This window comes from Misgurnus anguillicaudatus, chromosome 2 (genome assembly GCF_027580225.2).
Source record: "Misgurnus anguillicaudatus chromosome 2, ASM2758022v2, whole genome shotgun sequence".
NCBI lineage: Eukaryota > Metazoa > Chordata > Actinopteri > Cypriniformes > Cobitidae > Misgurnus > Misgurnus anguillicaudatus.
In genome coordinates, this window is record NC_073338.2 from 25,412,904 (window position 1) to 25,424,572 (window position 11,669).

The 11,669-nt window shown below is 39.7% G+C and overlaps 1 protein-coding gene across 1 annotated transcript; it reads left to right on the top strand.

The window, feature by feature from the left end:
* Positions 1-132: 132 nt before the first annotated feature.
* Positions 133-5,748, top strand: dsela (dermatan sulfate epimerase like a). Its single transcript, XM_055202104.2, has one exon. The coding sequence runs from the start codon at positions 898-900 to the stop codon at positions 4,465-4,467; it is 3,570 nt and encodes a 1,189-aa protein (XP_055058079.2). The 5' UTR covers positions 133-897; the 3' UTR covers positions 4,468-5,748.
* The last annotated feature ends 5,921 nt before the right edge of the window (positions 5,749-11,669 follow it).

Genomic DNA, 11,669 nt, shown 5'->3' on the forward strand with positions numbered 1-11,669 from the left:
ACCTTCAAGCCTCGAAGTCAAAAGGTTGAGAGACACGACCTAAAAGGAAGCCTTGCAATGAATGCATTTAATGTGATATTAAGGCGCCATCTATTGACCATAACCAGTAATACTCAAGTGACTAGATAACTTAGAAGGAAAAATGTGCACACTGACGGAAGCAGAAAAGGAAGCAACTCAGTCTTACTTTTAACATTGCACTAATTTAACAAAAACCGTGAAACGTCCAGTAACCACGTAAAATATACTGCGCAGATTCTTCAAACTTGATTTGCTTTAGATGAAAAGAGGAAGGATCACCATCTGGACAAATCTCCCACCAAACGATGAGTTGTCTACACTTTAAAATAAGTGGATTAGTGGATTATCTCGCCTCTCGGGACACGAGAGTAATAAAAAGCGTTAACGGCGAATAACAAACAGCGATGCTGGCGAACACTGCAACTTTATCTGAACCTCCACAAAACCAGCAGGGATCAGATCAGAAATGGACCGACTGCTTTTGGTTTACTACAGTAAAGGGAAGTTTTGTAAATCTGCATTGTTTTTTTTTACTTTCTAATGCCATTTGTTCTAACGTGAACGTGCATCGTGAATATAAGTGAGACTGAAAATAACGTACTGCTTTAAGGAAAATAATGCAAACAAACGCTCCGCAGCAAGACAATTTCTGTGTGATTTTATAAAGTTTTGCTTTATAAAACTGCTTTGGGAAACCAGATATATTATGATATGTGAACAATGCTGTACACGCACAGCTGTAGACACCTGGGAAAAATCTAGAAGTGAAAAATATTTGCCGCCTTACATGTTAGTACAAGTTTGCCCAACTTATTTTTTTGTTGCTGAGAAGGAGGAGCTTTCCAGGAGAAAAGCTCCACATCTGTTTCCTGGATCATGGCTATAGAGTGCATACAGAGGTCTTTGGCTTTGCTCTGTCTCTTTGCTTTCTTTGGATCGTCTGCTTTTGATAGATACTTGCCTTTGAATCAAGACACTGAACAACAAAAAGGCAATATCACTTTGTCAGCACATCTTCACCCCAAACTGTACTTTGATCAGACTGAGGTGAATTTGATGAAAAAGAGTGCCGCCAGCACACACAGACACATATTCAAAGTTATCCACAATGCTGTTTCCACCATGTTGTCCAACGCTGCGGTTTACCAGCCGCCGGTGAGCCATGAGGATTTTGGCAAGAAATGGAATGAGATTTATGGGAACAATTTACCCCCCCTCGCTCTATACTGTCTACTTCAGCCCGATGATGCGGCCGCCTCCCAGTATTTAATCGAGTATATGGATCGGATGGTAGATTATCCGGACTGGATGGTATCCAGTGCCCCAAACGATGAAGTACCGATGGCCCACTCGCTCACTGGGTTTGCCACCGCATACGATTTCATTTACCCATTTTTGGACACACAGAGACGATATCGCTACCTCATGAAAATACGATCGGTTACGGAGGAGCTTTACGAGCTCTCCAAGCACAGAGGATGGGGGAGGCAGTTTTTACAAAATCACCAGACAACTAACATACTAGCACTTCTTATTGGCGCTCTCGTTGTTGGGGAACACAATGACCCCGTGACCATGATATGGAAGCAAGTAGCGGTGAACTACATGGAAAAGACAATGTTTCTCCTAAGCCACATTGTCGACGGATCTCTCGATGAGGGTGTTGCGTACGGTAGCTACACGGCGAAGTCCATCACCCAGTATGTTTACTTAGCCTTGCGCCATTTTCAAATAGACAACATGCAAAACAACTGGTTAAGGACACATTTTATGTTTTATTATGCCACTCTGCTTCCCGGATTTCAAAGGACTGTTGGCATCGCAGACTCCAACTACAACTGGTTCTACGGGCCGGAGAGTCAGCTTGTGTTTTTGGATACGTACGTGCTCCGAAATGGCTCGGGAAACTGGCTGGCGCAGCAGATCAGAAAGCATCGGCCTAAGGATGGACCCATGATGCAATCGTCAGCCCAGCGTTGGGCTACTTTACACACGGAGTACATATGGTATGACCCTGAGTTAACTCCTAAGCCACCGGCTGACTTTAACAAGGCAAGCATGCATATATTTTCCAACTGGGGTGTGGTGACATATGGAGCAGGGTTGCCTCAAGCAGAGGGTAACACGTTTGTATCCTTTAAATCTGGAAAATTAGGAGGCAGGGCGGTGTATGATATTGTCCACGCCCAACCTTATTCGTGGGTGGATGGTTGGACAAACTTCAACCCAGGGCACGAGCACCCTGATCAGAACTCTTTTACCTTTGCTCCAAATGGACAGGTTTTTGTTTCCGAGGCCTTGTATGGTCCTAAATACAGTCATCTTAACAATGTACTGGTATTTGCTCCCTCCCCCAGTAGTCAATGTAACCAACCATGGGAGGGGCAATTGGGGGAATGTTCAAAGTGGCTACGATGGGGAGAAAAAGAAGTCGGAGATACGGCGGGGGAGGTCATCGCAGCCTCAACACATCAGGACATGTTATTTGTAAGTGGAGAATCTGTGTCAGCCTATTCATCCGCCATGAAACTAAAGAGCGTGTACCGGGCGTTGGTGCTTCTCAACTCACAAACGTTACTAGTGTTAGACCACGTGGAGAAACAAGAGCACTCCCCTCTTAATCACATGAGTGCATTTTTCCACAACCTTGACATCGATTACAGATACGTGCCTAAGAGATCTTTTGAAAAGTATAACGGTGCTTTCATTGACGTGTGGGATGCCCATTACAAAATGTTTTGGCTTGACACGCAAGGATCCAGCCCTGTTGCCAGGATACAGGAGGCAGAGCAGGCTGCAGAGTTCAAGAAAAGATGGACGCAGTACGTAAACGTGACCTTTCCGATGGAGGGCCCTGTCACCAGAGTGGCTTATCTGATGCATGGCCCATTCGTAAAGGTCTCCGACTGTAAATTTACAGACGTCAGCAAAAATGGAGTAAGGCTATCTGTGATTATTAACGACACGGAGACTGTCGTCTCAGTTGTAACAAACTACAAAGATATTGAGGCTAGACGGAGCTACTTGGGCTTCGCTGGCTTTGCTAAAACAGAGGACAAGCATCAAATAGTTCAATTTGGCCAAGGATTTCAAACCTTGCCAAGTCAGGTTGCACATATTCACAGTCAAACATTCGACTTTGGATTTCTGGTAAACATCTCTGCTGTACTTACTCTGTGTTTTTTCTTAGCATACTTGATGAGAAAAAGAAAGTTCCAGGTGTCTTTTAATATGCTCATTCATTGCACTCTCATTTGTGTGCTGGTTTTGTGGTTGACTGAACTTCTTTCAGCGTTTTATGGCTGTGAACAGCTCCTGTGCAATGATAAATTGAGAGACCATAACATGTATGATAAAACAGACGTCTCTGAAGACATCCCTGAACTCCTACCCGTGCTCACCATCACATCCATGCCGGCATCAGGAATGGAGATCCTCCAGCACCTTTTTGATAACAGCTCTGACTTTGCATTCCTCAGAATCCCTTCGGCTTACCTCAGATTCCCTGCGTCTCCATTGGTCTCTTTGGTGGACTCTTGTGAATGGTCCAAAGCAGATGCCCAGAATGGACGATTTAGAGTCATTCAAGGATGGTTTCACTCCATAGTCCATGATTTGAGGCTTCATCTGCAGAACATTCAGTTATATATGAGCAATGATGACACAAGTCTTAAAAAAATCAAGAGAAAGAGACGGATGCTGATGTCGGACCAAACGAAAACTAGAAGGGTTGCCCACGTGGACATAGGTTACATACAGGAGCTGAGGCAGCACCTGGTGAAGTATCCAAACGCCCGGCCAGTGCTGAGCATGGGCAGCGGCGGGTGGTTCTTAAAGCTACCGTTTCTTCAAGAGGTCATTGGGCGCTCGCTGCGCTCAATTCATGTGGTCAGAGACCCACGAGCATGGATTTACCTAATGCTGTACGGCAGTAAGCCGAGCTTGTACTCAAGCAAGAATATTAAAAGGCACATAGTCAACTTGTTTAACCAGGATAGTATAGGACACGGGTGTACTACATCAGACCCAGAGTTTCTTTCTTTAAAGAGGATCCTCTCTCAGACAGACCCCAATCCTGTACAGCTGCTTGCTCGGCTGTGGCTGGCACACAATTCTGCAGGGCTCAGGGTGAGCAAAAGCCTCCCGTCACACACATATCTTATAGTCAAATTTGAGGATATTGTAATTTTTCCTGAAGAAACGGCTGGAAGGATTCATGACTTTATTGGAATACCTTTGTCACCGGCAGCCTTAAACCAGCTGACATTTGCCACATCCACAAATCTGTATAATCTAATATATGAAGGAGATATATCACCTGCCAAAATCAACATTTGGAAAGAGAATATGGAATCGGATGAGATTAAACTCATTGAAGACACATGCTGGCCTGTTATGGAGAGGCTGGGTTATGAAAGACATACTGTCAGTCACACTTTCTCATAAATTTCATTATAGAGCAATAGGTTTTATTTTTGGAAAATGTATATAAAATTGTCACTGAGGTACATGCTAATATTGCTTTTTAAAGCAACACTATGTAGTTTCCATGTAAAAATGACTTACAGCTCCCCCATGTGGTTGAAAACGCAACAGTGGCTGGTATCAGACACTCTTCTGCAGGCAGGGGGAGGGGCGGGGCTGTCTGCTCTACCCTCCACCGCCACTTTCAGAGTGTGCTTGTAGCAGCTAGGAGGCTGCTCAGGTTGCAGCAACAGTACAATTTGTCCAGTTAAAAGTTGTTCTATCACTGAAATAATTTTAGAGACATTATTTAAAGGTAAAGAAAACTACATAGTGTTGCTTTAAGTCTTTGGAATTTATGTGAATGCTTTGTTATGTTTACATGATCCATTATGTAACCCTGCCTGTGAAAATCCAGCTTTAAGTATTTTTTGTGATGTACTGTTTATGAATGTAAAGAACATTGTGTGAAATATAACCTTGATATCTTTAATATTGACTGAGTAAGGTCATGTCAAAGATCGAAATCAACGAGTGAAATTAAAATTTGATGCTCCTAATCTCAAAAATAGATTTTGAGACAGACATGATTCACATACAGGGTTATGTATAGTAAAAAGTAAGTCATGAATGTCTAGTAGGCCTATGTGGAAAGGAATATGTGACTGGTCACAGCCCTCAGACAATCTAATTGGGGAAAAATAAGTATTCCCCAAATGATAGGCTGCTACAACAGTTTTAGATATGTTATGAACACTTGCTGTTTTCTGGTATTATAGTTTTGTGATTGCATAAAAAGTGGTTAAGTCACTTATTAAATGTCATATATTTTCATTACTGTGACCTAAGGCATGAGGTGCAATGTGAAAAAAAATGTGCAAAATGTTATCCTCTGCGATTGTACAATCAAACCTTGGTGTTTGTCTTAACACATATATTTTTGGTATGGCTTTGTTTTTTGTCTTTTTTATAAACATATATATATATATCCCTACACACACACATTACTGAACCTGTGTTACTTTTACCAAACAGTATTCTAATGTAATCATAAATGGACCATTTCACAACCCAAATAAGCGCAGTCTCTAAAATCACTAAACATCATATTTCTCATTTTAATGCAGTTCGAGGAGGCTACTAATGTGAAATGTTTTAAAAGCCGCAATGCAAATGGATTTTCCATTGGCTGCATGTGTATGTGGAGTGTGATTATCACTGTGGGATAACTGAAATGGTGGAAAATAAAGAGAATTGATGTGATATTTTCATATGCATATGCAGAGGAGTGCGCATTAGTGTGTGGTCAGAGTCATTTCTTTGTGCTCAGCATGTGTTTGGACTCAACTCAGCAAGCATTTCTTCAAAGAATAGAATCTGTATGGAGAATATTAAGTTACCTGCAGGCCTAGCCAGCTCATCCATTTGGCCATATACAGTAGCCGAGGGTCCTGGTGTGAAAATGGCCCTTGTGTGTGACTGTGTGTGTGTTATTCTCTGTGATTGGCTTAAAGCATCGAGTCTGGAAAAAACAAAGCTTGTTTAAAGGGATACAACACTTTTTTTGAAAATAGGCTCATTTTCCAGCTCCAGTTAAACAATTGAGTTTTACCATTTTATTCCTTACTTAAAGTATATAAAAGCTAGTGTTGTAGTACTCGAGATCGGTCTTGGTCTGGAGACCGGTCTGGAGACCACTTTTTAAAGGTCTTGGTCTCGTCTCGGAATCGATCGCATATTTACTCGGTCTCGTCTCAATCTCAGACGAAGTGGACTCAGAATTTTATTTCAAGACCGGTCAAGACCACAACTGATGGCATATCACAAAATATTTTTTTAACATTAATTATTATTAAATTATGATTATTATTATTATTATTTACTGATTTTTACGGTGCGAATTATGCAAATTTTTTGTTCTAAATAAATGATTACGTTGATTTCAGCTCTTTAGTGTTTATTCACATTTATTTGCTTATAGACAAAGATAAATTCCTACAAATCTGCCATGCCTTTTGATTATTTTTTCAACTTCTCTCATGGCATTAACACACACACACACACACACACACACACACACACACACACACACACACACACACACACACACACACGAGAAGTGCCTAATCATATGTATATTCCACATTTTATCAGTGTTTTAATGCAGTGACTCTGGTCTTGTTCTTGACTTGGTCTCAACCCTTCAAAGTCTTGGTCTTGTCTCGGCCTGTCTTGGTCATGACTTGGTCTCAGTTTAGGTGGTCTTGACTACAACACCAATAAATATATTAAAAAAGTCATTGTTTCTGTACAAACTTAAGGCAAATATTAAAATGGCAACCACAATGTATGAGTAATATTGATTTCTTTCTATTGTATAGCTTTTCCATTATTTTTCTATTATTTTGTGTTTCTGATATATCTCTATAATGTTTATTTAGATCTGACATTCTATAAATAATTTTAATTATTTTATTTTAAAGGTGAGACACTAAGTTTAGTTGAGTTATAAGTTTAGCCTGAAAAAAAAATAGTAATATGTTATCCTTTGGCTTTTAATTGGAGCATTAAATCATGCCTTAAAAAGGTGGTTTGTGGGTATAGGATTAGTTAAAAGTTAGTATCAAATCCCTGGTGTGCAAAACAGAAGGTGATAAAATATTTTATGAACATCATGAAAATTTCACCAGCAGAGGGCAGCAGATAAATAAATATCCCACAACGTGTTTGAGCTGAATATATTGGTACCACTAGCATTGTACTTTGTACTACTGTAAGCATCAAATTCCTTAAAGGTGCCAAAGAATGCATTGACATAATATGTAAATTGGTTTTTGATATTTACATAGAAGGTATGTAACTTTATTAAGTGCAAAAATTATCCAGATATGTTTTTACATGACCATTTACAACCCTAGGACTTGTGAATGAAATGGTTTATTTTTGCTCTTTTTGGAAGGGTCATTAATAATAATGTTGACCTCTGTGGCTCATGCCAGTAGCTCACATTAGTAAATAGAAAGTTTGAATGTATCAGACAAAAATACAGATTTTAAGGAACAATATAATTGTTTGGAGATTGTAATGGACGTTTCTGAGTGGTAAGTTTGTGTGTTTTTTTCCAGTATGGACCTGCAAAACGTAACTGTAGAGTCAATAGTAGAACTTCAGCCTAAATGGTAGCATATAGCATTAATTAGCATGTAGCACAACTTTGTTTTTAGCATTTTAACCACTTTGTAATTAATTAAACGTGTAATTTAATGTTGGGGCGTACATCCCGACTGTGACATCACAGTTGGTGTTATGTTGAGATTTTGCGTGCACAAGGTTTGCAGGGTTTTCTGCAGAAAAAGTGTTAGTTAAGGTGGTAGGGTTGGGCGAGTGGGCGGGGCAGAGGGCGTGGCAATTAAAGGGGCAGGGCATATGCTTCATGATGAAAATTAAAACATTTTTATTTAAAACACTCAAATAAAACTTCATTTTGAAGAAACTATGACAGAAAATGAACACATACTAGATTATTAATGAATTAAATGTTTTTACCTCTAACGGGAATAGCTGCGTGATGAAGTGAAACTAAAGGGTTAATAAACACAAACTAAAACAGATGTTGTAGAACGTCAGGCAAACGATGATAGATGGCGCAAAAATGGTAAAAAATGGTTATTTCCCACTATTGATTACATTATTATCTTAAAGGAGTGTAACTAATAATGTACATAAATAAAGTGAGCAAGAGCGCTCAACAATTATATATAATCAACAGGCACGTGATACCTAGCTAGCAGGTTGCTCAAACAACAAAATCACCAGCTAACTTAGTTTAAATTTGCAAGAACTATAGAGCATCTCGGAGAATAACGCGGTGTGAAGCGCGTACGCGTTATTCTCCAAGATGTTTTATCAACTGGCTACTTATCCTTCAGAGTCAGACAGTGAAGGTCCGAACCACGTCTTTATCTCATTTGGGCCGTGTGGCGCGTCCCCGCTCGCGGCGGTAGGGTTTCCAAGCTTAGGTGGGCCGCCTGAACTGAAATGTGCTGCGGGAAACCCTGGTTTGCATAAAAATGAGGAAACAAGTGTGTTTGAGGCTGGCTGCGCGAAATGTCATTACCATGTACAGAGCTCTTATTATTCATCTATGCCAAAGGTAAATATATAGTTTTTTATTCTATGGCCCCTTTAAAGTGAAGAGTTGAAACTTGTGCATTGTTGATATGGTTTGTAAAACTCCAATTTGGGGTCAAAAACACCAAAAAGAAAAGGTGCGACGTTGTGCTGTCGTGTAATTTTCCCATGTGCTTAATCCCCATATTCTCATTCGCAAAGCCAACCAATGGCTGTGCGTGAAAGACAGATAGAGCCACAACTCATGCATTCGAATGAACTTGAATCTTGCTTTGATGCTAGATCTTTTGCTTCATGCTGCCAGAAAAATGTATTTGTTTTTAGATGACGATATTGAAACCCTAGAACCGTGGTCCTCTAATGCGTCTCATGAAAGGGATTGATAGTTTTTCTGATTAGCAGACAGTTCTTGTGCCTTCTAATGCGCCGATGCCTTTAGTGAGAGTCAAAAGCCCAGCCGGTATTTGATCATTCACACTGGGCATGTACCCGTTGCGGCGACTTTGATGAATTAGGTGGTGTTGTAAAACCAGTGCTATTTATTCTTCTTAATGTCAAGCCTTTGGAAAGAGCATACTGATAGAAACATGTTTTAGCATTATCTATTGCAATGAGGAATCCGCATGAGCTTGAAGGAAGAAGATAAATGAGGTTTATTCAGTTTATGGTCATGTGGTTTGAGTGGATGTTGAATTTATACTAATAAATGTATCATAGGATCAAATTAGTCTCTGAGATCAGACTCGGCAGTTTCTTGGCTCTTCCCAAAAGAGGAATCACCCATGAAGTGGTTTATAAATGCGCTGTTAAATGCTATGAACTAAAGGGAAAAAATATTGGTAAATAATAGTGAGCCCCAAAGGGCTTTAGATAACAGACCAGTTTCCATTAAAAAAAAAAAAACAACAACAACGCTGTGGCCAGAGAATACAATCTTGGGGGAAAACATAAAATAGGTTCGGCGTAAACACATCCATTTACGGTCAGTTTTTAAAATCTACTTCTAAATCTGTTGCTTTCAAATCCGTAGTCTCTCCTCTTTTGAATCTAACACGATACAATCTAAATGCTAATCAATTTCAACAACAAGCCCTTTCAGAACTGACGGATTTTCTCTCCCGTTTTCCAGGAATCACAAGGCATTGTTGGCATGCCGGAGTTAAGCAGACCTCTAACATTTCTCTTTCGGGAATTAAAAGGTTTCACTACACGTGCTCCCAACACTTCCCACATTTATTCTGAGAATATAAAATATTTCATATTATTTTTTATGCTTTTAAAAAGTACAAAGCAAATTGAAATAATATTGCACCCAACAGTTATTGAATTAGTTATTAATATCTACCATCCGTGAAAGGACAGGCAGAGCACACAAGGTGAGGCAGAGTTGCGTAAGACTGTGGATAAAGTGAGATCCATACTCCATTTTGGAGGATCAATGCTTCAGGAGACCGTGAGGAGAGAGGGATTACGTTAATAACACTAATAACCACGGCCGGCCCTTTAACTATGCCAATCTCTAAAACCCAGCTCACTATAAGCCCCTAGTATTTTGACTGTACCCTTTATTCCAACTGGAGTGTAAATAATTAAAAAGACTAATGTTTACACTGTCAATTTCACCATATTCCTGATTGCAACTGATTGCAACTCATTGTTTACCAAATATGCTATTTAATGGTGATTGAACCCATTATTGTTACCTAATGACTCAGAATGTGCGAACCCCCCGCTAACATGAGGCACAACACAAGCGTCATTAATTAAATGAGGAGCGGTGTCCTCCAAGCACTGCGGTCCAGTTCTCTCTGTGGCAGAAGAAGGGCAAATTGAACATAACCTCAATCTAGGATTTTTCCCAAATGAAATGGTGAAACCAGCGCGCACAGTAATTAAGGAGACAGTGCCCCCTGTGTGCCCTCGGTCTGGACCTGCATCAGCTCACAGCCCTTTAATATTTCATCAAGATCTCGCCAGGCTTCACCTCTGCTCACAGAGAAGCTACAACAAAGCTGTCTTCTGTCACTCTCTCAAAACCATTGACTCGACCCCACAGACTCGCCTTGAACTACCGGCAAATACCTGTTACGCATCTACACATGTCTTTTTCCTGCATAAAAGACTTCTTTTACGTGCATGCATTTCGTGGACGATTTTATCAAAAGCGACTTGCAGTTCATTACAAGGTATGCTTTTAATCAGTATGTGTGCCCAGCTGAAAAATGTGCACCAAAATACACTTTATTTGAGTATACTAAGGAAATGCACTGATTTTGTACTAAACTAAAAATTCTTATTTTTTGTAATTGTTTATTATAAACAATATGTTATTATAATAATAATAATAATAATAATAATAATAATTATTATTATTATTATTATTATTATTTTAATTAATGTGCCCTCCTAAACTTCAATCAGGGCTCTACCATACACTGGGCGCAATGCAGCGCAATGCGCGACGCAAGTGTCTTTTGCTAGTTTCAACCCTGCGCAATTATCATTTTCACATTTAGCACCATGTTGTTTAAATAGCAAATGCATTTGCGGCCACTTTTGCGCCCATGGGTGTTCTAGTCTGAAAACGAGGTGTGTTCAGGCGCATTGTTGGCACGTTGCTATTTTGAGGCAACTTAAATAGACTATGCCATTGACCAACAAAAACCTGCTCTAAAGTCAATGGCGCAATATGTTTTTTGTTATTTAAAGAGCGCAGTAAATTATGCGCCTATAAACGGGACGACAACGCGGGTTTGCTTATCACATACATGAATGCGCAGCAGCACAAAAACGCTTTTAAATATGAAAGATTAAAGGATTGAATGTAAAATATTATTATTGAGTCTCTTGGACATAAATGCTTTGTAAAAATCCCACGACGCTGTTCTAGTGCTGAAACGCTTCAAGTGTTTGTAAATTCTTTATCTCTTGTTTGTATTTTTAGAGTACAAACCTTTTCTTTCATATTTGCAAATTATTTTATGAGATTGCAATGATAATGTAGGATATCAATACATTTACAGCAATTAAAAGCCTGCTATTTGGTTTTAATC

What these genes read in the sequence shown, in the direction of transcription:
- dsela (XM_055202104.2), top strand. Translation starts at nt 898, where the DNA reads ATGGCTATAGAGTGCATACAGAGGTCTTTGGCTTTGCTCTGTCTCTTT.